Source organism: Silene latifolia, chromosome 3, assembly GCF_048544455.1.
Source record: "Silene latifolia isolate original U9 population chromosome 3, ASM4854445v1, whole genome shotgun sequence".
NCBI classification, from domain to species: Eukaryota; Viridiplantae; Streptophyta; class Magnoliopsida; order Caryophyllales; family Caryophyllaceae; genus Silene; species Silene latifolia.
Window position 1 is genome coordinate 22,031,442 of NC_133528.1, and position 27,840 is coordinate 22,059,281.

The window sequence follows — 27,840 nt, forward strand, 5'->3', positions numbered from 1 at the left end:
AGTCAAGGTCCATGAAGCGTGCATGAGGGTCGAGAGGAGCTTCCTCTCGAGGAAAGACAGGAACAAGACGGTGGGCTATACGAGTCACTAGCCCACTGTTGGGGCTGGTATCCTTTACAGTTAGTGCAAGGACTTATAAATCTCTAAAAGGATCAAAGGGTATACTTTTGTATTATAATCAGTTGGTCCACGTTTATCAATAACGGTTGGCTTGCTAGATAAGTTTGACGTTATTGTCATACAGATGGCGGTGATCAACTGGTCCCTAAAAGTCACACCTATAGGATACGTTTGAGAGATGTGACGGTATGAAAATACAGTCATGTTGATGCCAGAAAATTGACTAAGCAGTTAGTCCGAGTTATTTGACTAATAATTAGTCAAAATGCAATGTTGAGATATTTTATTTAATACGGATTAAATAAAATTGGCTAAGGCGAATTAAACAGTTATTTCGTAAATTAAATATAAACGATTATATTTAATTAATGTATATTGAATTAATTATACAATATTGTCTGTGTCGGACATGTATTAATATTGCAGCTAATCCGTGTTATTAGTTGATATTTTAATAGCCGATAACCGATGACGATTTATAATAAAACCGTGTCATATACATTTAGCATTTTACGAGCCGAACCACGAGTTAAAATTAAGAGGAAGTGGAAGCCCACTTCCCCATGAAGGGCTCGGTTTGGCCGAATGCAAAGAACAAAAAGGAGAGCTTCTCCTTCTTGTTAACCTAATTTATTTGCAAAAGAAAATTAGGGTTTTGAAGAGTATTTTCCTCTGAAAAACCTAGATCTCACATCTAGCAAAAACTCACACAACTATTCTCTCAATATTGCAAGGCAATTAGAGAATACATTTCTAGCACAAGGGCATAGTCTCAGACGGTCTTGGGTGTATCGATTAGGAGGAAATCTACTTTGATTTCTGTTCTTAGGCCGCATCTCAAAGGACCCGAGGTTATTTCTAATGCTTTATCGTTTTTCTCATGTTTTTCGTTTTATGACAATAATCACATATAAAATTTGCGTTATAGTCCTAATTTTATAGGGTATTATACGGATATTACCCCTCAAGTGGTATCAGAGCGAGGCCACGTAATTTTTTCTTTGTGATTTTCATCAAACGAATTTGAATCGATAAATTTTTTGCATAAAAACGTCGGCCGATCTGTTTTTTTTCACTGCCTCAATTTTTTTGTGCTTTGAAAACCGTGACCTGTTTTACACGGCTGTAATTTTTTTTTTTTCATTTATTTTTTTGTTGTTGTAAATGATTGATCTGTTCGATCGATCGAGGACTGCAGTGTCTCGATCGATTGGTTTTGTTTTCGATTTGATCTTGCATATTGTTTTATTATAAACGATCTTTGTTGCAACATGTTAAAGTTTAGACAATTGTAGATTTAATTTTATACGGATTAGTTTAAATTGCAATTGGTTTTTTTGTCAAATCGACTTTGTTTTGGTTTTGGCCGAGCTAAAAAATTTTGAGCCGCTGAAATTTTTTTCTTTCTCTTTTGCTCTCGGCAAACAGCTGCTTAAAAAAAAAAAAAAAAAAATTTTGTGTTTTTATTTTTCGGCCATGATATGCATACAATACGGATTTTATGCACTCGTTTGACAGTGAAACGGTTCACTCACGTACCATTTAGTTATTTTAAAGCAATTTTAAAGTAACGGATTGTAATGAATTAAAATTAAGTTGATTAAAGCAGTTTTATCACATAATTTTAATTATCTTTGGTGGTTTGGATAAATTTAACATAATTACGGAATTATGTCACGAATAAATTTTATTTTAGTTGATGCATTTTATTTATCGTTATTTTGAATATTTTGAATGCTTTTATTACGTTTTTATTTATTTTTACAAACGGTTGTAACTTAGTGTGGCCTTAGTAGAACGTGTTACCGTATTGATGGAACACGGTCTTGGTTGTATTTTGAGATCTTGTATCTCCGTTTTGGTTTTTCATTGTAATTGCAGTTTTATTTAGAAAGTAAATAGGTTTATATTTTGTAAATTTTAATTGTAATTTTTGAGAAGACCAAAGATGGAGACCGGATGCTCACTCCCGCTGCATGAAAAAGATGGAACATCAAGACAAGCTTCTCGGGTCCAACGGTGGATTCCAAAGTTGTATTATGTTCTTTTTACTAGGATAGGCCACACTAGGAATTTTTATTTACGTATTGCATTCTTTTATTTATTTTATCGTAACGATAGATTGCATCATTTTCCGCCTAAAAACCAAACCACCTAATAATTGCATGAAAACTGACTCATATAGAGGTCACGCGTTAGTTTTCTTTGATATACAGATATCACACGTTTTATTTTAAGCCATCACCTAAATTAATTCATTCACGCAATGCTAGTTTTTCGTTCACTTACAATGAATTAAAATTAAGTCGATGGGATCTTCCTCGTATAAACAAAAATTGAGAACGGTCTTTATAGGTGAAACTCCAATGAATCCCTTCTTCGTCGGTAGGCATAATATGACCCCTTCTACGTCGGGTAAGTTGGAACCGATTGACCTATTTTATCTCAACACTATGGTCACTAAATACGATCCTGTGATTATGGTGGACTATAGATAGGATTTACGGAAATCTATCGACCAAGAGTTTTTACGGAAGAACTAGCTAAACAGTTGGCTTATCAATTTACAGAAATTGAGTCTTGGGATCACTTGTATTATTCTTGAGGGAGATCAATTATGCAAGTGCAATGAGTCTACACGATTAAAATGAATTTTTAATAGACTTAAATCACCTCGATGAGTTGCTTATTTCGTTTTTGTTTTTCTTTCTTTTTCAGCGTAGATCACGTTTTTTAAACTGCTAATAACATAATGGCTGGCATCCTCGATGACCCAATGCCAAGTGCCACATTGGACCGTGTGTCCCGCTTTCGGATCTTCATGAATCGGATGAATCAGTCCACTAGATCGAAGAATGATGGATCAAACTTCGCGGAATGGGAGGCGGCATTACGGAATGCCGCCACCGCCGACGGAAGCTCAAGTATCCGATCGAGCCCCTCCCGCCAGCCCCAGGCCCCACGGCTCGAGTTAACGAGGTCTCCACGTATAGAGACTTCGTCATGGAAGCGGGTGCGATTAAAAACGTACTCATTTTTGCAATGGAATCCAATTTGCAGAAACGCTTCATAGCCCAAGGTGCAAACAAGATTTTCACCACGCTCACTAAGGAATTCTCGAAAGCACCGAGAATCGTGACCTATGAGCATACCACTCGCTTCTTTGATGCGAGACTCCGAAAAAGGGCCAACCGGTTAGCCCACACATTCTCAAAGCATGATTGAGAATGTCGAGAGATCGGAGGCGCTTGATTGTAAAATCAGCGAGAACATTGTGATTGACCGCATGCTTCATTCACTCCACGATGGTTTTGCGCTCTTTAGAGCCAATTACGATATGAATGATTTGAAGAAAAGTCCCCATGAATCGCACTCCCTTCTCGTACGGCACCGAGAAGGACATGAAGTTCAGTGGGAGCATGAAACAAGATGTTCTCGTTGTGACAAACAAGGGCAAGGGTAAGGGCAAAGCTCAAGCGGACCTAGCAGTAGGCAAACCGAAGTTCAAGAAGTCGTGGTCGGGTAAGAGTGGGCCTGGTGAGGCAAGTAACTCATCGGGTGCGACAAAGAGCAAAACCGAAAACATGGAATGCCATCACCGCCACAAGATGGGCATTGGAGGCGCACATGTCTGTTTATCATGAGGACATAAAAGCAGGTCGCGTTAAACCCGTTGGTATGTCTTCTTCTTCTACTTTTATTCATATGATTGAGATTAACCACGCAAGTTACGGAACTTGGGTACTAGATACGGGTTGTGGTTCTCATCTGTGTAATCATGTGCGGGGGCTCCGAAACATCGAACCCCTCGTAAAGGGTGAGGTGGACTGCGTGTCGGGAATGGAGCACGAGTGGCTGCCGTCTCAAGGGGAACATATGTGATCCAACTTCCTAGCGGATTTGAGTTATTTTTATATAACTGCTATTATGTACCCAGTCTTTCTAAAAACATTATTTCGGTTTCTGCACTTGACAAACTTGGTTTTTCATTTGTAATAGAGAATAATTCTTGCATTTTCTCATTACACAATATGATTTATGGCAAGGCAGTCTCCATGAACGGAATTTATGTTTTAGATCAGACCACCGAAATATTACACGTAATGAATAAGAAGTTAAAGGTCGGTGACAAAGATCAAACATACCTTTGGCATCGCCGTATGGGACACATTAATGAGAAACGAAAAAAAACAGCTCATAAAGAATGGAGCTATCTCGGCCTTTGATTTTCAATCATTTGGTACGTGTGAATCATGTCTCATCGGTAAGATGACTCTAATTTCCTTCAAAGGTGTTGGAATGCGCGCTGCTGACCTATTAGGACTCATACATACGGATGTGTGTGGACCTATGTCAATCACCGCACGAGAAGGCTATAGGTATTTCATCACTTTCACGGACGATTTAAGTAGATATGGCTATGTCTACTTAATGAAGCACAAAAGTGAATCCTTTGAGAAATTCAAGGAATACCGGAATAGGGTACAGAACCTACTGGGTAAAAAGATTAAAACACTGCGCTCAGACCGTGGTGGCGAGTATCTTTCTCACGAGTTTGATCAACACCTTAAGGACTGTGGGATTGCCCTACAGTTAACTCCACCTGGAACACCTCAGTTGAATGGTGTGTCCGAACGGAGAAATCGAACACTACTTGATATGGTTCGATCCATGATGAGTCACACCGTGTTGCCTGACTCATTGTGGGGTTATGCTCTTCTGTCAGCTGCTCTAATACTTAACCGAAGTCCGTCTAAAGCTGTTGACAAGACTCCATATGAACTATGGAAGGGAACGGTCCCTAACTTGTCCTTTATACGGGTTTGGGGCTGTGAGGCTTATGTCAAGTGGAGACACGAGGATAAGCTCGGCCCGCGATCGGTCAAGACATACTTTATAGGTTATCCTAAAGGAACACTTGGTCATTACTTTTATTCGCCAACCGAACAACGTGTTTTTGTTGCGGCTAGTGCGACATTCTTAGAGAAGGAATTTCTCGAGAATGCAAAGAGTGATAGAACCTTCGACTGTCGGAGGTTCCAACCAAATACCGAGCAACCATTGGAAGAACCAATTCCTTCAATCCCATTGCGGTGAATATTCCTGAGGAACCTAGGAGGTCGGGAAGAGTCTCTATTCCTCCGGACAGATACATTGGTATGGTCGAGGAACATGACATAGATGACATTCTGCTCTTAACGAGTAGTGAACCCGCAACCTATAAAGGTGTCATGACTAGTTCTGACTCAAAGCTATGGCTTGAGGCCATGCAATCCGAGATGGACTCTATGTATGAGAACAACGTATGGGATCTTGTTGACTTACCTGCTAAGGTTCGTCCCCTTCAATGCAAATGGCTTTACAAGATAAAGCATTCTGTGGAAGGTCAACAAGATATCTATAAAGCACGACTAGTTGCTAAAGGTTTCACCCAAGTGCCAGGTTTGCACTACGATGAAATTTTTGCACCCGTAGTCATCTTTGCGTTCCATTCGGATTATCTTAGCGATCGCCGCTTTTCATGACTATGAAATTTGGCAGATGGATGTGAAAACCGCCTTCTTAAACGGTTTTTTGGAGGAAGAGTTGTACATGGTACAACCCGAAGGTTTCATCGATCCTGAACATCCTAAGAAAGTATGCAAGCTTAAGCGTTCCATTTATGGACTTAAGCAAGCATCTCGGAGTTGGAATCATCGCTTCGACCAAGTGATTAAAGAAAATGGATTTACTCGATCGGTCGAGGAACCATGTCTTTATATCAAGTCGAGTGGGAGCAAGATTGTCTTCCTAATATTGTATGTCGATGACATACTCCTGATTGGGAATGACATACCTCTCTTAACTTCGGTGAAAGTATGGTTGAAAAACCATTTTCAGATGAAAGATCTGGGTGAGGCACAAAGAATTCTAGGCATCCGTATCTATCGAGATAGATCACGACGGATGTTATCTCTCAGCCAGGAGTCTTACATAGACAAAATCCTAGAGAGATTCAAAGATGACTAACTCCAAAAAGGGGTTTCTTTCTATGGCTCCGGGGTGCACTTGAGCAAGTCTCGGGCACCAGAGACACCGGAAGAGAAAGAGCGCATGACACGGATTCCTTATGCCTCGGCTATAGGATCAATCATGTATGCCATGATATGCACACGTCCGGACGTGGCATATGCATTGAGTATGACAAGTCGATTCCAACAGCATCCAGGTGAATCACATTGGATGGCTGTCAAGAACATTCTTAAGTACCTACGGAGGACTAAAGATTGGGCATTGACTTATGGAGGCGATCAAAAGCTATGCGCAACCTATATTTGTGCAGATGCTAGCTTCCAAACGGATCGAGATGACTCAAAATCTCGATCGGATTCGTTTTTACTCTTAATGGCGCGCATTTCATCGGTGGAAGAGTTCCAAACAAAGTGTTACAAAGCAGATTCTACGACCGAGTTCGAGTACTATGCCCGCGTCCGAAGGCGCAAAGGAAGCGATATGGATGCGTCAATTCTTACAAGGACTATCTATCGTAGTGCCTAGTTCGAATGACCCGATCACCATCTATTGCGACAATAGAGGTGCCATCTTGCAAGCTAAGGAGCCAAAGTCTAGCAACAAGTCTAGACATGTACAACGGAAAGCTCATCTAATCCGAGATTACGTGGAGCAAAAGGAAGTAGTGATAGAAAAGATTGCTACTGAGATGATAACATAGCGAGATCCTCTCACTAAACCATTACGACAAGATAAGCATGAAGGGCACGTTAATTCCATGGGAATTAAACGTGTTCCTAAGTTGTAGTACTCTTTTATGGATTAGATTCATTCCCTTATGTACTCTATACGATATCATCGTTTTGATATTTATATATTTTGTTTTTCATGTGGTTTTGTACGACAATTTTGAACACCACAAAGTGAACTGAACAAACATTATATTTTTGGTCCTTAATTGCCCACGTGAGTTGATAACTCAAGGTAATTATTTTGTGACGTTGGTTGATGGTGGGTTCAACGAGCCATAAGTCAAAAGGTTGGTGACCAATCACATAGGCGATTTATACGGATATCTCGTAGGACACAATTGTGACATCGACGTGGAGTCCTAAATGTTTTATAACATTCGGTGCCCGGTCGTGGATAGGACCTCCATGGTGATCCTAAGAGTCGATTCTTTTGACTATCGACTGTCTCTTGAGACTAAGGCAGATTTTGGGTGACTTTGGTTTCTTTCTCACGGTCATCCGTAACAGGGGGCCAAGTAGATTTTTTCGGGTCATTTCATCGTGCTTAGATCGGAAGGAGTCGAGTTGAAGGAAATATTCAGCCTTTATCGGGTACTCGATATTTCTCAGGGCCACTCGAGGAGTCAGAATCGAAATGCATGGCCATGCTCGAATACGAATTCGTTTTATCGGTTGAGTTACTCTCTAGTCGGGGAAACCACTCTAGATACAGATCGATTGTAAAATACGACCTTTGCGGATCCGGATCTGCAAATTGTTTTACATTGAGTGGGAGAAATTTTAAATGAATATGAGAATCGGTTATCGCACATACACTTGTACGGACAAGTGGGAGTTTGTTGGAGCTGTGTCCTCCAGTTAGTGCGGATAACGTCATTGCACATACACTTGTACGGACAAGTGGGAGCTTGTTGGGGCTGATGTCCTTTACAGTTAGTGCAAGGACTTATAAATCTCTAAAAGGATCAAAGGGTATACTTTTGTATTATAATCAGTTGGTCCACGTTTATCAATAACGGTTGGCTTGCTAGATAAGTTTGACGTTATTGTCATACAGATGGCGGTGATCAACTGGTCCCTAAAAGTCACACCTATAGGATACGTTTGAGAGATGTGACGGTATGAAAATACGATCATGTTGATGCGAAGAAAATTGACTAAGCGAGTTAGTCCGAGTTATTTGACTAATAATTAGTCAAAATGCGATGTTGAGATATTTTATTTAATACGGATTAAATAAAATTGGCTAAGGCGAATTAAATAAGATTAATTCGTAAATTAAATATAAACGATTATATTTAATTAATGTATATTGAATTAATTATACAATATTGTCTGTGTCGGACATGTATTAATATTTCAGCTAATCCGTGTTATTAGTTGATATTTTAATAGCCGATAACCGATGACGATTTATAATAAAACCGTGTCATATACATTTAGCATTTTACGAGCCGGACCACGAGTTAAAATTAAGAGGAAGTGGAAGCCCACTTCCCCATGAAGGGCTCGGTTTGGCCGAATGCAAAGAACAAAAAGGAGAGCTTCTCCTTCTTGTTAACCTAATTCATTTGCAAAAGAAAATTAGGGTTTTGAAGAGTATTTTTCTCTGAAAAACCTAGATCTCACATCTAGCAAAAACTCACACAACTATTCTCTCAATATTGCAAGACAATTAGAGAATACATTTCTAGCACAAGGGCATAGTCTCAGACGGTCTTGGGTGTATCGATTAGGAGGAAATCTACTTTGATTTCTGTTCTTAGGCCGCATCTCAAAGGACCCGAGGTTATTTCTAATGCTTTATCGTTTTTCTCATGTTTTTCGTTTTATGACAATAATCACATATAAAATTTGCGTTATAGTCCTAATTTTATAGGGTATTATACGGATATTACCCCTCACCCACCACAGACTATAGTAGTCAGAGAGGTGCCCTCACTTATAGTGTTGAAGTGAGAGGCAGTCAAATAAGCAATGTTATAAATGCGGGCTACCCGACTCTCGATGTTCAGGTACCCTGCCAAAATAGACAATTCAATTGTATTTATGTTATTTGACTCTTTCCGGCCAAAGATGGTGTTGCCCATCAGCCGGAAGTAGTAACGAAAGGGGGGTAAATGGACAGAAGTGCCCTTCCTCTTAGGGCCGTCCAGGTCGGATATGCACGACCACATGACCCTATGCACATCAGACGACTCCGAGGTGTTACCCTCGAAACACAGACCCAAATAACCAGCAAACTCAGCTAGTGTCAAGGAATAAATGACATTAAACAGCCTAAAAGAGACACAGGAGCTATTTTATCAGTTTCAAAAGAAGTTTGGTCGAAAACAAAGGAAGAGAAAAACTCAAGAGTCAAAATACGGTATGTGAACTCAGCCATGTCCACCAACCCTGACATCCCTGTCCCATTTAGCAGGGAAACAGCGGAGTCGAGACACCCTAGCTTTTCTAAAGTCGGTTTATGCAAAAAACTGGTTGCTTGAACTGAATATCGTTCGACCAAAGTAAGAAATTTAGCTCTCTGTGAAGGGGAGGAGAAAATCACCTGTGGATAGCCAGGTAAACTATCCGTAGTTAACTCGACCATGGGCGTTGTAATCCGCTACCGTTTTGAAGCCCCCTGACTGCTGGGCTGCCCACGGTCCACTGCCTTCTTCCCTTTTGTCATTCTTCTGCTCACAAAAAATAGCAAACTCAACAACTAGGTTCCCAAAATCTTGAACAATGAAAATTAATAAACCCTAAGTTACAATCAGAAATCAATCATCAAACTAGGGTTTAGAAAAATTTGGGGAAAACGAAATTAAACCCCTCCTAGTCGTGAGATGGCTCGAAAATCAAGGGAAAAGGATAACAAACGCAATTAAAGCACAAATTCAACAAGAAATTAGCCCCAAATCGATTTTTTTTCGAAAAAATGTGAGGTTGCTCGAATTTGGGCATTAAAATCCATCCTTACAAAGCAACACATTGCCTGCTATAAATTACACTTCGTATACCATTTTGTTTCCCCTAACCCTAAGTCCCCTATTATTTTCAACCTCGATTCAATCGACAATTGAAAGTTGGGTGTTATTTGTAAAAACGCAAATACGTGGTGGTAATTTGTAAAAGGGTGGTGCTCATTCATGGACGAAAATGACCATTTTATCCCTTTTATTGCAATTCCCCAATTTTGAATTTTCTCTCTCTATTTTCATTATTCGATCATCATCTTTACATGGCATTATCTCTAATTGTTTCACTAACTCATCAAAAGCATCCTGCTCTACCAAGGAGATCAACTAGACATGCATAATGTTCTACATCAGGATGAATGTTATGGTCCTCGGTCATGGATTTGAAGAATAAAAGACAAGACCAGGATAATCAGAAACAAGACTTCTTCAGGACTAATTAGCTGCAGCCATATCATAAACTAATGCACCAGGATAACCAGCCTCTTTGAGACTACACAAATTCTTATTTGTGACGGCACATATCCGTCACTCTTGAGTGACGGATACCATTTTACCTCTCAAAATACCCACTTTTTCTCTCTCTGCAACACTATTCATGTGGTCCCCTTTCTCCACTAACCCATTTTGTTACCATTTTTACTCACAAAATATCCGCCACAAATGGTAACCCGTCACAAGGGAGACCAATTGTTGAGACTATCTGTGTAAATCAATTCCTTAATTTGATATAATATATGATTAAGAAAATTAAGAATTAGAATTATTACCGATACGAGAATTAACATCTACAATTGCGTAATTTGACGGATTTGATTATTTTGTAGATTTGATTAATTTTGTGAGGAGAGAATTAGAGACATTAGAGAGAATTAGGCAAGGGACATATTATGGAAACATAATGAAAAAAGTTCATGGAAGCGTAAAACTCGTCCATGAATGAGCAACTACGTTTGTAAAAATACATAAATACGTGGTGGTTATTTGTAATTTATCCAATAAAAAAAGGTAATCGTGAAGTGGGTCACTGACACTCATTTTCGAATTACCGATAAAAAATAATGTTAGAAAGATATTGTAGAGAAAAGGGCAAAGTTGGAAAGTTAAATAAATATTAGAAGCGAATATAAGGGCGGTCTTTAGCAATTTTGTTTACTCCTGTCATATATCATACACTAATTTTACAACATCTGTTTTTTTTTTCGGTCTTCTTAAACAAACGTGCGAGGTGCCTAGACCTAACAAATGGGTCGTTCGGGTGAGGTCACTTTGACTCGGGTCATTTTCAGGTCAACATGTTCTCGAGTCACTTTCGGCCGGGTCATTTTCGGGTCAACATGTTCTCAGATCAATTTTGGGTCAGGTCACTTTGGATCGACTCATTTTGGGTCGGATCGTTCTGGGTCGTTTAGGTCATTTTGGGTCATGATTTTGCATTAATTGGGTCATTTCGAGTCATTTTTATTCAATCGGGTCATTTTGGATTACTTTGGGTCAGGTCACTTTCGAGTTAGGCTCTTCGGGTCAATGTTTCGGGTCTTAGGTTAGCTTTATCGGGTTGGGTTATTCAGATCGGGTCAGTTTTGCAAGGTCTAGGCGTGCCTTACGAAAATCTAACCTCGGACCTGTCACAGTTGCACCTCAGCAGCCCCTATATAAATCCATATGTCTCTGTTTCGTAACAGCTTAGACTTTGAAAATCCGAAAGAAAAAAAAAACGGATAAAATGTGTTGAAAAATCAAGGAAAAAGGGCTAAGGAATAGAATTCTACAGAATTGGAATTCCCAGGGGTTGGGAATTGAATGATGAGGGGGCAAGAGCTAGGATTACCACCAGGATTTAGATTCCACCCAACAGATGAAGAATTAGTGGTTCATTATTTATGTAGGAAATGTGCTTCTCTTCCTATTTCTATCCCTATTATTGCTGATATTCATCTCTACAACTTTGATCCTTGGCTACTTCCTGGTATTTTCTTTCTTTCTTTCTTTCTTTTTTTTTTTTTTTTACGTCTCTTTTTTCTTAACTCGATTAGTCTAATATACTTTTTTTCCCTCACTGCCTAACTGGGTGAATATCTGGCATATGTGATAGTTTGAAAACCACGCATACACATACTAACGTCCCTTTGTGCGCAGCCATGTCTTAACTAGTTAACTACCATACTCCACTAGTCGAATGTACTTTTATTTTTATATGCATGCTTTCAAATATCAGTTGGAAATAACACCACATTGGCTTGAAGTGGCATCATTGTATCAACCTTAATTATTGCGTAATCACGGAAATCAAACCGGGACTATGGACTGTGAAAATATCTTTATTTGTTAAATTCATGTAGGAAGAAGAGGCAGTACAATTCCTAAGCCTAAAGTAGGTTAAATTACCAAAAGCAATTGGTATTGTCCTATTGGGTGAAGTAACTCATTAGTTATAAATTACTTCGTAGATAATATTGTTGTTGACAGGTTTACAATTAAGTCATGGAAGTCATTTGGTAGCGTTACTTTTAACTTTACCAGCTAAACTCGGTTGGCACCGTAAAAGAATATTTTTAAATTGATGCTTATTTTATAGACATATATATCAATTGAGTAAAGTATTTTCATTTTGATAAATAGGCATGGCACTGTATGGTGAGAAGGAGTGGTATTTCTTTTCACCTAGAGATAGGAAATACCCAAACGGTTCAAGACCGAACCGGGCAGCTGGAAGCGGGTATTGGAAGGCAACTGGAGTGGACAAACCAATTGGTAAACCGCAAGCAGTTGGAATTAAGAAGGCTTTGGTATTCTATGCCGGGAAAGCTCCTAGAGGGATTAAGACTAATTGGATCATGCATGAATATCGCCTCGCTAATGTTGATCGTTCCGCCGGCAAAAATACCAACCTTAGGGTAAGTTAACTGTCTATCAGCTACTAGTTTTCCTTAAAACAGACGTATCCGTCTTAATGTTAAAACAGTGCAAATATCACTCCACATGAGCATATAGGACAAAGCTGTTAATTTTTCCAATACATTCTGCTTTTGTCCTATTCATCCCACATTGGTATATTTAACCCATCTAAACACTTAAGACGAATGATTTCGTCTTAAAAAAGAATTTGCGGTGATCTATGCTACTCAAATTCGCCTAAAATGTACTGTATGTGGGAGCATATTATACTATTGAAGTGTTATTTTGTGAAAAATGACAGGTCTTTCAAAGGGTAAATGATAATTTGGTGAACAAATGGTTTATGGTGTTTATATCTTTTTTGGTTAAAGGAAATGTGAACTAACTAATGGTACAATTTGTGAGAATTACAGCTCAAAAACAATAGACATCATGAGAGATTGGGAGTGTGTTGTCATTTCATTAACTATTCATTTCTTTTCTAAAGGTTAGGAATCAGTGGCATAGTCAAAGAACTTAAACAATGAGATTATATTAAACTAAAACTGGTACATCTAGAAACTTGTGAAGTCTCGAGATTTTGTGAATAGTTGTCTTTCATATTCTCATGAGGATAATATTGCGTAGGAATATTCTCAATACAAGACACCAGTCTCCATAAGATAGCTCTAATTGTAAAGAATGTTGACGAAGTTGGAATCCAACTTGTAAATATTATTGATGCTTATAAGTTAAATATCGACCTCAACTAATCCTTTCAAGTGGTGCCAATATGTTTTTACGTACTTTAGATATAGGACCATTTAAATGGTGATATGGTACTACAAAACCGCACACTTTTAATACGGTCCATATGGTCCATGTGGATGTGGTGCTACACTAGTTTTAACTACCTAGGTTTTTATTGACAACGATTGCTTCATTTGTACCTACTGGACAAAGGCCTTCCTTCACCAATCATCATCCAATTTCGGTTTAATGTTTTAAGATAGAAATATGGTGTCGTTTGATTGATCAAGGCATTGAAACGACACATGAAAATTCAAGTTATGTGAGTAATTCTTCTATAAACAATTCACTTGAATTCGACTAAATTGTTTAGTCGCATATGCAGGTGTTAAATTTCATAGGAGTTGACAATTACCTAATCCAATTGTCGCATATGTAAGTATACAAGACTTCTAAGAATATTAAACGTCTACATTTTTTTGCCAAAAAAGTGGCAAACAACTAACTCCCCAGTCCTCCTCTTATAATTCATGGAATTTTTCAATTTGTATGTTCTATAGGGACGCAACCAAACTTAATCACATAAGTGCTTATAATGATAATTTGATTTTTATTTTCTCCTCATAATTATTGCTTCTAATCAATTTGACAAATAACTTTTTTTTCAAGCCAAAAAGTGTTGAATGATGTACCACAAACTCAATTTTCATGCGAGACGGTCTCACAAAATTCCCTCCACAAAAAAACAACTCCATTAACCAACTAATTACTCATTAATACATAAATGCACTCTTTGTGAATTGTTATGGCTCACAACTTTTATATGCGAGGCTGTCTCATATGTTACTAATCTAATTTTTAAATAGAGTCAATTTTAGGTTAACATTTAGTGGATTGACAAATGTTTTCACTCTATTTCAGCTTGACGATTGGGTATTATGCCGTATATACAACAAGAAGGGGATCATAGAGAAGCCCACGCCACAACATTGTGCGCCTGAGGATCAAAAACCCGTGGTTTCGACACATGGCCTAAATGCTTCGGTAGGACTCACAACCCCGTTACTATCATCGATGGCCACATTACCTCCACCAAAGAGCGACTTAATGAATCATAACATGTCGAGCTTCATCCCACATCACCACACAGACACTAGCGAGTCGAGTCCTCTGGTGTCACCCGAATTCATGTATGACAAAGAGGTCCAAAGTAAAGCCAAAGGGAACGAGCTTGACAGAAGCCTTGGGCTTCCCTTCGGTTACATGGATCCCTTCCCATATGACCCCTTTGCAAATCCAGCCCAGTTTCAACAAGACCAAATGTCCACTCTTCATGACATATTTATGCTGCACTAGTACAATCACATTTCTCGGACGAGGAAAGCTCGGGACTGAGCCGTAACACATTGTTTATGAACTGTAGCACAATGTTTACCTTGTTATATCTGGATATAATTGTATTTCATGTACCCCAATGACGTCTTAATCAGTGATTAAGATCGAGGTTCCATATATCCTAGACATGTTTAAGATTATAATCTCTTGTCAAATTTTATTCCCGACTTTTCTCAAAATTGCATTACGTATCCGTCAATACTCAATAGAATCTCAAATCTATATTTTAGCTTGTTAGCTAAGCTGGTAAAGTAATTTTTTTTTGAAAGGTAAAAGGTTGGTTTAATTTCCGTCTTCATCAAAACAACCCAAATGAGTTCCTACAAACGACTAAATGAAGAGCGTGCACTCGAGAAAGGATATAGTCTATTCGACTAATTTCTTCTAGAGAAGCCTACACGTGATTGTCAATTCACTCACCATCAACGTTTTATCCCATTTTCGGCACGCAATTTCCATTATGTTTCCAATGTGGTCCAGTTACGGTAATCAATTGCCAATGAACATTTCTCAGCTTTTCAGCCAATAAATCCCAAGTACATTCATCCAATGAAAGCGAAATCGCTTGACAACAGACGATCGAATGATTGCTCCCATATATGTCTGATTCGTAGTATACACCGAAATAAATCACTAATATGGATACATGGTACGCATTTAATCAAGAATCCGATACCTGAATCTAGCGAAACACCATGATAAGAATACATAAAACGCATATGTACCAGGGTAGGTAACCCAAGTTGCTTCTCAAGGCAACCCTTCTCATGATTCCGATGTGGGACAACTTCCACATATATAACACGTAACGAAAAGGGATCTTTCATTGTCATTTATCAAGAAGGAAAGTGAAATTCCTGACAGCAATGCCTTCAGAATTCGGCAATAAATTCAAGCATCAGTGATGTTATAACCATTTTATTAATTCTGTTTGATTAAATGTATTTCCCGCTAATCAATAATAATCATGTCGACTTTACGCTATATCTAAATCGCTAATGATATACACTATGATTAAGAATATGTTTACTTATGATCAGTTATGACTTGTAAGGCCTTCGTCTGTGATCTGTACTGTACTTACAGACCGGATGTTTTATTCATGAGTGGGAGTATACGACAGCTTCACTACACGACTGCCTTGCCTTTGGGAATTTTATCGCAATGTGCAGGGGCCCATCCGATCCTTTCTTTCTCGTTGTCATAGACTACCACCTTATCTTGCATTGAGATATCTGCAAAAACATGGACCCATAACCAGTCATGCGATAAGCACATTTATTTATATAGCCTCCCAAGACCCTCGGCCCCTACTTTAGGTGCACAATGGGTTAACCACCCTTTTACTAAGGTGACGGGATCCTACTAGGGTTGAACCCGAGACCCGTAAGTTTGTTTTTCTTAATCAGAAATGAAAAATATGAAGGTTTTTTTTTTTACCTCCAATGATGTTATAATTCTGGAGACCAACTTCAGTACCGTTCAGAATTCCCAAACAGACGCTGCCCTTTACCTGTGAGCAGCAGAAAAGAAACGGGTCAATCCATTTTCGAAGAATGTGATGTAATTAAAGGAGTGTAAGAGGTGAAATATATTGTGAATTTGCTTACAGAGATAATAAGGTAATTCTCAGGAGGGATGTCAAAATGAGGTGAGGATCTGCCTCCATTCTCGAAGTTTAGTGCCAAAGGCTTGAAGTACTTTCGTACATCCCGAATGCTTTTGAATGGTTTTTTGCCTTTCCAGCATACAGGGAGAGTATCATCATCAATTGCATCTTTTAGTGATGTTCTATGTAAATCTCTTGTTATCTGAAAACAAAAGAAAAAATATTTAAGTTCTGAACTGTCAAATTTGCAAAAATTTATCTGAGACTGGTATAAATTGAAATATCAGACCAATTTATCATTTCCGAAATGCTTACCAGAGAAATGAGGGTATGGTAGGCCTGAGAGGCAAAGTAGGTGTATGAACTCCCGCTATCAAAAACCACAAAAAGATTTTCAACTTCAGTTGTTTTCCGACCATATATAAGCTCTGCAAATCCAGGAGAATAGTGTTTCCTGAAAGAAATAAGAGCATTATTCAGACTCAAATGTAAAAAAGCATCAGTACAGTCCACGAAATAATCACCAATCTAAATCAAACTCGATCCAAATGCAATGCAGTATGTTTTATTCTTACGAGTGTTGGCGTGACATAGGTGTCCAATCAAGATGAGAAGAATCGTAAATTTTGTCTCCAAAGAACATGTAACCTCCACCCTGAGCACTGAAACAGTGACCAACAACATTTCGTGTTATGCCCTGCTCACTGAGTTGTGAAACAATGCTGATTTTTCCTTTACCAAGGCCAAGTACCCCATCCAAGGGATGATGAGAAGGTCCGGGAATTTGATCATATCCACATCTGCAGATTGTATAAGAGTATGAAACAAAAAAAACCAGGTGCGAACATAAATGGCTAAATTTTAAACTATTATGACACAAGCTTAAGACCGTCTTACCTAAGTTTTTTGCTGAAATGAAAGACAAAAGGTTTTAAAAGAAGACGTGGTAGCAACTAACCCAATTGCCACACGAGGACTACTTCTGTGTCCGTCTGTGAGGTTAAAGGAAACGGCATCCTTGAGGAGAACACCAAGAGATGAACCGCCATCTGCATACTCAACCTCGTAATCACATTGCTCAGGGCTTTCCAACTTGTAATATTCAGGTTGGACTGCAGCACAAAGAGGGTCTCTGGAAGGTATTAGCTCATTGCTTGGTTTATACAGGGGATGAGGAGCCTGCACATTATATTTCCAAGCAGGGAATGGAAAATTACTTAAGGTGTCATCACACAGTGACATTAAGCTCCATGTTTTTCAACTAAATTAGATAATAACTTCGAGTACCTTAACTCATATACATTACTTATAGGTGAATATTATCTTCCGTTTGCATCATTTGGTTTAATTCAGATTTGAGCTGATTAGGTCCATAATAGCCTTCCCGATGAGTTTTAACATTACTACAGTACGGGGTGAATTGACTAGAGACCTCTGGTTAACCTAGAACAACCTCTTGCACCCTTACCGTAACAGTTACAGTATATCACAAAAAACGATTTAAGTTAATCAGGAGGAGGTTGCCACTTACTCTAGTGCAGTGAACACAAGGTGCATCACATTGGAGCCAAGAGAGATCACTGCCGGTGTCAGGATCAAGAAAATAAGGTCTCGGAGGCTCGCCTATATGCATCAATACATAGTAGAATCTGCAATGCAAGTACTGATATTTCTTAGAGACTACATTCCACTGAGAAACAACATTAATCATAGAAATTGCATCAATTGCATTCTGGTACACAAACCCGAAATGCTAACATTCCCACCATCAAGAATAACAGCAAAGAAGCATAACAAGCAATGAAACTTTGAATTATCAAGAGAAAACAAAGAGTATGAGAAAGAAGAAGAATTACCCTCTAGGGTAAACATTGCCGTATACAGGAAGAACAATAGAAGAAGCCACCTTACTACCCAACAATGACGAAAATGCTGTCGAAAACATAGGACGACCCCTGTAATAATAATGAGGACCTCTTCTACCATCATCCCTATAAGAACACTTAGTTTTCGACACCGTCCCAAGAAACAGTAACAGCAAACACCACAGTATATGATAATGTTTAACTAATTTCATCATTAATATCTATCTCTCTCAATCTCAACCAAGTGTTTGGTAGAAAAGGTCAACTTTTTGTCTTTTTTTGACAAGGGATTGTTTGATGTTGGGTTTCACAGTTGGGTATTTTTGGTTCGTTGAAATGGTCGTTATTTTAATTTTATATGACAGGTCTTAGGTTCGATGGGACCGGATGTTGTAACACCCCTGATTTTCTATCGTCTTACCCAAGTTTTTGCCTATTGCAAACTTTATTAATGACGGGTTTACTATATCGCGCCTCTTAAATTCTACTGTCGTACTCAGGTCGAAAAAGAATCATATTATGAACAAAGTTTAGTAATTCCGACGGGTTTTCTTTGCTTGCTTGATGAAAACAGGTATTGCGATTGCCTCAACTAGGATTTTTGTATGTTCTTTACTTGCTCTATAAATTATACATAAACCAGTATTGACTTTATACCCAACTGAAACTCTGACTCTACCAACGGAATAAAGAAAAGAATTTCTATTACGCGTATATTCTTTGTGAGGGTATTTTAATCAAACGTAAATAAATGATTGGAATGAAGGAATCATATTTTGGTGCTGAAAATTGAGTACAGATTACTACTATATTATACTGTATAAAAAAAACAGAAGGGTGACAATTGACAGTGAGATAACAAAAGATCTGAAAAATGAAACTTCTTGAAAGTTTCCTGAAATGAAAGATTGAAAGTTACATTTTGGATATTATTTATAAAAAGACAAAAGATAAAACGAATGGGCTTTACCTCAACACTTATTTTTCTTCGTTCTCGGAACCCAATCGCAAAAAGTCGTCGACCCAGAAGCAACATAACAAATTTATCCCTCGGGAAGATTTATCATTTACTCCGTCTCCATGGCTTTCGGATGTACACAACTTTACCTCAATGTTATCACCCGAAAAGTCTCAATGAGCCATAATGAAAATTGTGTTGTACTTGCAACAAATAAGTAAAGACAATATCTTTGCTTTATACGCTCATATCCAGGATCAATTAAAACCGTCGAGATACATACTATACCATGACTGGTATTCGTAAAATGGAAAAATTGTAATTGCAGAGATCTTACAAATTTGAATTTGGAAAAATTCACGGAAGTCAAAAATAGAAACATTAAGGTAGCTCTGTAACTTTATGTACGTACATATAGATACATTTATACATTCAATAGTGTAGGAATAATTTATATACTCAAAATCAGATTTTACTAAGTTAGCAATAATCATACTCTATCCAAAAATGTTGATAAAATTCAGCGAACTTCACAAATTGAGCCGAGAAAAGAGTGAAGGAACAAGATCGACCACAGACCAAGCAAGCCCGGCATACTGGATAAATCTGATGCCTGTATCGACATCAAAGCAATCATCGTGGGCCGAGAAGAAGAATCTCTGAAGAAACCCCGATGGCTGCTTTGTTGAGTCTGACTTTTTACTGGTTGTGGAACTAATCAATCCCGGAACGTAGTTGGTCGATCTTATTGGAACACCCATCGTGCTCAATGCAACGGGTAATGTCCACTTTGCTACGACCTTGCTGCAAAATTTGACTAGGAGAATGGTCGGGATACCCACAAGCATCCTCCCAATAAAGGCGGTAGTTGTGAGTTCAGGGGTAAAGATGCGTGGAACGTTCTCGTGATGGAACTGATTATACGTCTGTTGAACGCCTGCAATCTAGTCAAAAATAAAATAGGTGAACTTTTGAATCTTTTTAGGGAAAACCAATGTTGTAAAATGAGATGATTTAAGGGAGTCACAATAATAAGTTTAACAGGTCAACGAGTCCCGTACGAGGCGGTGCCACGAACCCAAATACTTGCAGGATTTCTCGTTTTATCATAAGGGTTAATGGGTTGACGTAAGTCTCAATGTAAGATTGTCTCATGAAAAATATAGTGTTAAAAGCTACAAAAGGTGGTAAGATACTTACAATTCCAAAAGAAACACCATTGAAAGCTGTATGGTAATCATAGCTTGGTGTTGGAAACTCGGGAGTTGGATAAGCAAAAAGCAACAGAAAGCTAAGAGCAGCCCAGAATGTCGTAACTGTGAAAGAAAGCATAATATCAGCCAGTCATTCAAGTGTTTGGCATTGTGGAATGTCAACGGCAACAACAATAAAAGCCTTGGTCCAAAACTCCGAACATGATTGCATACGATGTACAACGATGAAAAGAAAAGGAAAGGACAAAAGAACAATATAGTCAATACATATAAATAAGTAAAAGATTATTTGATTTTGGAACCTCAAATATGAGTATTTAATCCAACCCGAAAAAAGAAAAATATGAATATTTGATTTCAATAAAAGGGATTGTAGAAAGAGAAGCCTGCAGAGACCCTTGCATACTTTACCAGGGGATTGATTATCAAACTATGACGAACTTAATTTGCACATAATCATCGAGATAAGAAATTAAACTTGCTAATAAAACGCCACCAACTAGGATGACCTAAAAGTAATTAGTACATTTTATGTCTCAATGAAATTTGTTTGAGACCATGAGACATGGGCACGTCTACATGATCCTCAAGCGTCAAATAGAAAATTTGGCGAACTTCTTTATAATGGCTTTTCAACATCAAACCACTTGACTTAGCATCGGAGTTCACATTTTATTTTCATCTGAGTGCTAAACTAAGGCTTTGTTTTTATACAGAAAAAGAAGGAAAAAGGAGGCGATGGGTATGATTGCATGAAGTTAAATCTCGGTTTGAGACTTGATACTGGAATCAAACAACACTGCCTAATCTCAGTTGCCGCGGTATAAATATGGCCTATACCACCTCAAAAGCGCCGTAGCGATAACCTTCAAACCTTAGTTATTCAGTTGTGAAGCGCTGTCACAACTAATATTTAATACCATGGATGGAGGAGAGGGGAAGAAGGGAATGTTCCTTGTTTTTCTTCTGAACCTTTTTTATGTTGGAGAGACTTTGATTGAGCTGTTGGAGGAAAAATTGATCCGTACATTTCCCTTTCCTCCGTTCCCATGTAGCTCAATTTAATAACCAAACAAGGGAAATGCTCCTTTCCTTTTCCCTCCCACTATCTCATCCATATAAAGGGTAAAACAAGCAAGTTAAAGAAACATCAAATAGAAGCATTCTCACCATTTTGGTCAGAAGTAACAAAACTGTCCACATACTCGTGTACTTGAAGCCAGAATGCAAGGATTGCCAATCCCAAGAAAAAACCAGCAATAATATCAATTAAACTGTGCATGCCAAGATAGATTCTTCCTACGAAGAATAGACAATGTCAGCTTAGAGCTATGATGTCAATAAAGTAATGCTTGGTTCACAACTGGATACATATTCATTCAGACACAGTAACATACCGAGGGCTATAAGGCCAACAGCTAAGCCAACGATGGCGAAGCCAACTAGTGCTTCAGAGCCATCAGTCCTGATGTTATACGATAAAACATAGCACAGTAGGTATCTGTAGACACAAGAAACAAAGAGAAAAATTTAGTACCCAGCCACACCAAAAAAAAACAAAAATTGAAACAACTTACAATCAATAACGCAAAATGGTAAATGAGCACTCAATCAAACTACTGATGATACAACAACATTACCTATGTGCCTCAAATGAAAGTGACGTTACGTAGTATCGATCAGTCTGTGCTATGATAGATGCTATACTAAAACTTGTTGCTTGTCTTGACAACAGAATTCAGTTGCCTTTAAAATTTGACATAGTAGAAGAGAAGTTATGGAATGTCTTATATGAATATTCACATAGCATGGGTTTTGACTAATGGTTATCCTCAAGAAATTTGATAACCATTTATATGAATTTATCAAGTACTTCGTATCACTCATGCAAGGCGTCTTAAATTTGAATGCAATCCATCACCAATCTTAACTCTAGTAGCGGACCCTTGATTTTAACCGGAGGGGAGCGAATAATAACTCATGCTAAATTAGCGTTCTACAAAATCAAAAAAGGAAAAGAAATGAACTCTAAATTCAATTTTTGGATCATACTATAAAAATTTGAAAACAAACCCTCCCATAAAGATCAACCAGTAAAGGAGAAAAAGATGGTATATAAAACAACACCAAGTTTGCCCCAAAGATCTGAAACTTGCTATCCTATGGTTATAACAAGTTCCAACTTCCGACAAATGAGGGTAAACTAAGAAATATAGGCCCACATCACACCACCACGAAATATCTGCCGACTTAATAAAAGTGGCATGGTGTACGTCATCCATATCCATATATCTATTCTTACTGGCCCCTACAGTCTAAGGCACCTCAAGAAAGGAGGGATGTTGCAGAAAAAACAATAAATATAGCCATGTTGCTTTATCGAAATCCGGACCATAGCACCGCATGTCGACCAAGTTTTAAGGGTTTTGAAAGTTATCACAAATGCATTTAGAGGCGTATAGACCGAATTTATTGCGTAACACGCCAGTGACTGAGATAAAGCCCCAGCAACCAATTTTAAGATAAGTCTCCAATATGAAGGGTGTCCAAAAAGAGAAAACCTTACAAAAATCCATCTGATAATCACTGGATTTCCTTTTTGGCAAACCACTCATCCTTGCAGCAAGTTTCTCTCTACCACAGCCACCACATCCATTTGCTACTCTATAGCCGTCACCTTCATTTGATTCATACACCACAACTAGCACCCTTCTCTAGGTCAACCAATTTAATTTAGTCATCTTTGGCTCTCCATCTAGACAGATATCAGCCATGTTGTCCTAATATATCCACACAACCAATTTAATTTTCCTGTAAAAGTGAAGGGGTGCAAGTGTACCTCTTTGCACCTCCAAATCCATCCGAAAGCTCAACCATGGTATTATATATAAGTTTCATTGTTGATCTCATAATCAGTAGTCGTGCTCATAATACCATCATTGGCATGGCACCATATAAAACTGATTCCGCTTCCAAACGCAGTTTCTTTGACCTTTAGCATCTCAACAAAGCACTAATGAACCGTGATGTATTGTTGCCGACCAACGGCACGGATATATACCATGATTATCTCACAAATTTAATAATAATACACAACTAAGAGTACTGGTGCAACTGGAGCAATGCGGCACATTTTCTTATCAAGAGAACGATTCATACGACAGATCAAGCGCTCATCATATTCAGATGCAATACAGGGGCTAAAACGAACATATGTTGTAGCATTCGGCTGTTAAACACATCAGGCCTGACTTTGAAGCTCCCTCAAGTTTTACTAACTCATTTTCCATGATATCTGTTTGGTTAGAAAGCTTGATATACTGGCTACAAGTAAGATTTGGAATCAAGTCCATAGCAGCTCTGTAGCTCTGAGTATAGCCAATGCAAGAAGATTGCACAGTTGAATGCTCTAAAGGTCAGAACTGACCTGTAAGCAAAGAACCTCACATATCTCACAAATTAGAAGTCCAATTCTTATGATTCGAGCTGTGGAAAGCTAACTCGAATAGCTTTCTTTTGCTTTATCATGGGCACAATGACTCAACCAGCCAAAGTTACTGCTAATGCACAGGAAAACGCTGAACAGTTAAGAAATGACCTGATGTCACTAAAACTTAAACATCTCAAGCCATAGGCCCTATTTTTGGCCCTTCTTGTTTCATATGAAATTTAAGACCTTTATCTTTAATATGACATATCATAGGCTTGAATACTCAAAGGGAATAGGGAGTTACGTCCTTTGCAAGTCAGGTCTGAACACAAAACTTCGCTGTCCAGATCTCTCTGCCAATGCGTGCGTAATAGGGATTATTCTGGGCTTTCACTTAAAATTGTCCCACATCCAAAGTGGTGACCTGATCCTAAGTAATGAGGTCATGAGGATGTACAGGAAAGGAAGGGCATCGGAATTATCCTAAGGTAAGGCATAAGTGAAATTCAACAACTCACTTTGAGAGACATTTATTTGATTTTATTAGAGTTTGAATCCTCTAAATTTCTCTCATTCACTCCCAATCTGTGCCTTAATTTAACCGGGTAAACCAAGTGAAAATAGCGACCCTTAGTTTAACCAGGTAAACCAAATGACAAGGCATTAGGCCAGTTACAGCAACACATGAATAAGAGTGGCCACAAAATATGCAATGCTGAACCGTACCTAAAACAAGTAGAATTGACCAATTTCAACTATTAAGAAGTGATGTGAATAGAAAGGAAGAAAGGGGAATTACCCAGCTAAGCAAACTGTGTTGAGAGTGTGAGACGAAGGCAAACCATATTCCTGTGCATTTTCTTCCTCGTCTTTGGTGGCAGTCAATCTCCTAACAGGCGGGCAACTCGGTCTTGGAGCCGATACCACATCCTACATACACAATTCCGCTTTCCTATTACAAATTTTAAAACCCAACAAATCCATTCATCTTAAAATTACAAGAGGTTGCTACCTTAATACAATTCCCAATGTAGTCACAAAATGCCATTAACAGTGTCATTTGTCTCGCTAATCGGCCGTGTCCACTCTGTAAACACATAGAATATGAATTTGATAACAACATAGAATACTACCTCCGTCCCAATCATTTGTTCTTTTAATTAAAATACATCTCGCAGTGAATATAAAAGGTAAACAAATCACAGAAACCGAAACCGAAAGAGTATTAATTAAAAACAAAACAAGAGAAATTAAAGAAAGTACCCAAAATAGAAGAGGAAGGAAAGCAGTATAAAATGGCACAGAAACAACACATGAGATTGCAGAAAATAGGGCATCCAACAATTTGTGCTCACATTTCTGTCATCAACAAATAAAATTTCCAATTAATACAAATTTATTGTAAAACGGGATCTTTTAGTAACTACTTTTAGTCCGTTTTACAATTGTAGAAGTATAAAACTGTCTTACACAAGACTAAGTCGAGAAAAATAGAAACCTGGATCTGAAGAATGAAGGGAATGCCAGAAATAACATGAGATATAACCCAAGGTTGAATGAAAGATCGAAACTTTCTTGTTAAATCAAGAAGAGAAGAAATTATAATCCATGTTACAATTCCAGCTAAAGTTGCAGCCTGCCATGCTGCTACTTTCTCCATTTTCCAATAATACTCCGTATTAGAGAAATGGAGATTCTAAAGAAATCTAAATTTGCTGTATATAAAATACAAATAAAAGGTAGACAGACACAAGTTCAGACTTTAACAAAAGATACGAGGAATGGTCAAGTCAAATACGAGTGGTAATGCAATATTGTTAATTTATGGATTATTATGAAATGGTAGTAGCAATTAGGTGCCATCGTTGTATGGTGTGACGCTAAAGGCAGTGATGTCGTTTAATGGAAGACTTGTGATTGCAATTGGTTTGGGATTTGATGTTGGGTATTTCTTGTTTCGAGCAAAGGAACACGAGGTTTTGCCTTTTTTTTTTTTTTCTTTTTTTTTGTTGACCAGGATTATCCCTCGCGACAGTTTGGGCAATCTCTTTCGGGGTACTGAAGGCAATTAAATGGGTTGACTTCTCCCCAGTTTGGTTTTTTCATTCGCAAGAGTCAGAAATTGAACCCCTGACCACTTATTTAAGAGATGAGAGTCCTTACTATTCACATCAGCCAACTTTGGTACGAGGTTTTGATTGTTGAGGATAGGATTCATCATTTAGTTTGTTAGGAGTAAGGGAGAACACTAGGCTAACCGAGCTGAACATGAATTTCGCATTCAGCTTGTATTCATAAAATAAAATTCTATTTGGAGTCGATCTCTAGTTCACCTGAACTCGAAAAAATTGAGTTCATTACCATGCTTGCGAGCTTCAACCCAAACTCACAACTCGAGGCTATATATTATTGTTAAATTATGGATTTTTTTTAATAACAGTATTTGAAAGTTATATATACAAATACTGAACAAATCAATTAGAATATTTTTTTTGGTTACAAGAAGCGGGGTTAATCCATAACGAAAACGAGAAAATAACAACACAACCTAAAAAGCATAAAACGGGACTATCCTCTGCCACTACAGCCCTTCCGATGTCCTGCTGCATTAACCGAAACAAGTGGTCCGGTATATCATCTGATTCCCAAACAACCACGCGCTGAGCTTGAGCCACTCCCACATTAGCTAGCCAGTCCGCACAAGCATTGACTTCCTTATATATGTGATATACTTCGATATTCCATGGATAATCATTCAGAAAACACTTACAATTTTGGACTAGATGAGCATGTACCGAGGGTAATTCCTCTTTCGCATCCAACAAATTAATAACAACCCGAGAATTCGTCTGTATGGTTAGTCGACGGAATAGCCTTTCTTTTGTAATCATTAGGCCACGTTTTAGAGCCATCAACTCGCTTTAGTGACCGTCGCCAAATTCAATTTCTCTACAGTCGAATCGCGGAAAATACCACCTGTCCCTAACAAACCCAAGTTACCTTTCGATGCTCTGTCAAGGTTGAGAACAACCCAACCATCCAGCGGTGCCAATGATCTAACAAAGATCTCTTGATATAGCTGTTTGTGTGCTCCGGCCAACAACTCCGTGGATTCCTTCACATTTCTCACCTCTCATATTCTTTGCATTAAAAACGTGAACATATTGCTAGGAACATCCGTCATCCTCCCAAAAATACGACAATTTCTCTACCTCTAAATCCACCACACCACAATAGCAAAGCAAGAAGGCCATGTATCCATCCCCAAGGATTTGGGGACCAAAAGATTCGAAATCACCCAATAGCACAATGAGTTCGACTCGAAAAACATAATCGGTAAAGACGATGAAAAAAAATTCCAAACTTTTCTAGCTTCTCTACAATCCCGCTACAAATGAAGTGAAGTTTCTGGTATGTGATTATTTGATTGTATTTTCCCCTTCTTCTCTACGCGTTTTAACGCGTTTCGAGTCGGTTTCGACGACTATTGCTTACATTTTGTGCCCCATTTTCGTTTCTGTGCATATCCGTCTCATTCTGTAAGTATGTTGGCTACAATGAAGAAATCGAGCCGAAACAACGAAGCCGAAAGCCTAAAGTAGGAAGAAGAAGGGAAGAAGAGTTGAAGGAGGTTCTCTGCCGGTACGGCGGGAGCCGGCTAGCCGGCAGGGAACCCTCTCATTGCCTTAGAAGAATATTTGGAGAGAAATCAAGCTCAAAACAAGAAAGTCTCGATGTCGGCACAAGGACCGGCAATCGACACCCTTATAGGGAGCTCCTAAAGAGTGAGGAATAAAAAAGAAAAGAAGAAGAGAAGGTGTCCTCTGCCGGTAGGCCGGCAGCCGGTCAGCCGGCAGGGACACACATCTTGGTACATAGACAAATTTTTTGAACAACTCAAGGCCAAAGAAAAAAG

The 27,840-nt window shown here is 38.4% G+C and overlaps 3 protein-coding genes across 3 annotated transcripts; 1 reads left to right on the top strand and 2 right to left on the bottom strand.

Moving 5' to 3' along the window:
* Positions 1-11,491: 11,491 nt before the first annotated feature.
* Positions 11,492-15,003, top strand: LOC141647379 (NAC transcription factor 32-like). Its single transcript, XM_074455526.1, has 3 exons — positions 11,492-11,795; positions 12,449-12,723; positions 14,375-15,003. Exons 1-3 carry the CDS (start codon positions 11,630-11,632, stop codon positions 14,807-14,809), a joined length of 876 nt encoding a protein of 291 aa, XP_074311627.1. The 5' UTR covers positions 11,492-11,629; the 3' UTR covers positions 14,810-15,003.
* A 651-nt stretch (positions 15,004-15,654) lies between these two features.
* On the bottom strand, positions 15,655-19,103 carry LOC141647378 (aspartic proteinase Asp1-like). The gene is made up of 8 exons (XM_074455525.1): positions 18,314-19,103; positions 17,989-18,106; positions 17,416-17,636; positions 17,033-17,257; positions 16,773-16,911; positions 16,459-16,659; positions 16,289-16,361; positions 15,655-16,083 (listed from the first exon to the last, which is right to left on the bottom strand). The coding sequence occupies exons 1-8, from the start codon at positions 18,535-18,537 to the stop codon at positions 15,977-15,979; spliced, it is 1,308 nt and encodes a 435-aa protein (XP_074311626.1). The 5' UTR covers positions 18,538-19,103; the 3' UTR covers positions 15,655-15,976.
* Positions 19,104-19,626: 523 nt separating this feature from the next.
* Positions 19,627-25,887, bottom strand: LOC141647381 (lipid phosphate phosphatase delta). Its single transcript, XM_074455527.1, has 8 exons — positions 25,423-25,887; positions 25,188-25,283; positions 24,937-25,011; positions 24,724-24,854; positions 21,892-21,995; positions 21,665-21,793; positions 20,481-20,596; positions 19,627-20,224 (listed from the first exon to the last, which is right to left on the bottom strand). Exons 1-8 carry the CDS (start codon positions 25,582-25,584, stop codon positions 19,811-19,813), a joined length of 1,227 nt encoding a protein of 408 aa, XP_074311628.1. The 5' UTR covers positions 25,585-25,887; the 3' UTR covers positions 19,627-19,810.
* Positions 25,888-27,840: the final 1,953 nt, after the last annotated feature.

What these genes read in the sequence shown, in the direction of transcription:
- LOC141647379 (XM_074455526.1), top strand. Translation starts at nt 11,630, where the DNA reads ATGATGAGGGGGCAAGAGCTAGGATTACCACCAGGATTTAGATTCCAC. An exon ending in TGATCCTTGGCTACTTCCTG is followed by an intron (nt 11,796 to 12,448) that starts GTATTTTCTTTC and finishes TTTGATAAATAG; the next exon opens with GCATGGCACTGTATGGTGAG. An exon ending in GCAAAAATACCAACCTTAGG is followed by an intron (nt 12,724 to 14,374) that starts GTAAGTTAACTG and finishes ACTCTATTTCAG; the next exon opens with CTTGACGATTGGGTATTATG.
- LOC141647381 (XM_074455527.1), bottom strand. Translation starts at nt 25,584, where the DNA reads ATGGAGAAAGTAGCAGCATGGCAGGCTGCAACTTTAGCTGGAATTGTA. An exon ending in ACATTGGGAATTGTATTAAG is followed by an intron (nt 24,855 to 24,936) that starts GTAGCAACCTCT and finishes TTGTGTATGTAG; the next exon opens with GATGTGGTATCGGCTCCAAG. An exon ending in TGTTGGCCTTATAGCCCTCG is followed by an intron (nt 21,794 to 21,891) that starts GTATGTTACTGT and finishes TATTCTTCGTAG; the next exon opens with GAAGAATCTATCTTGGCATG.
- LOC141647378 (XM_074455525.1), bottom strand. Translation starts at nt 18,537, where the DNA reads ATGATGAAATTAGTTAAACATTATCATATACTGTGGTGTTTGCTGTTA. An exon ending in GGCAATGTTTACCCTAGAGG is followed by an intron (nt 18,107 to 18,313) that starts GTAATTCTTCTT and finishes CTTGCATTGCAG; the next exon opens with ATTCTACTATGTATTGATGC. An exon ending in AGTCCTCGTGTGGCAATTGG is followed by an intron (nt 17,258 to 17,415) that starts GTTAGTTGCTAC and finishes TACAATCTGCAG; the next exon opens with ATGTGGATATGATCAAATTC.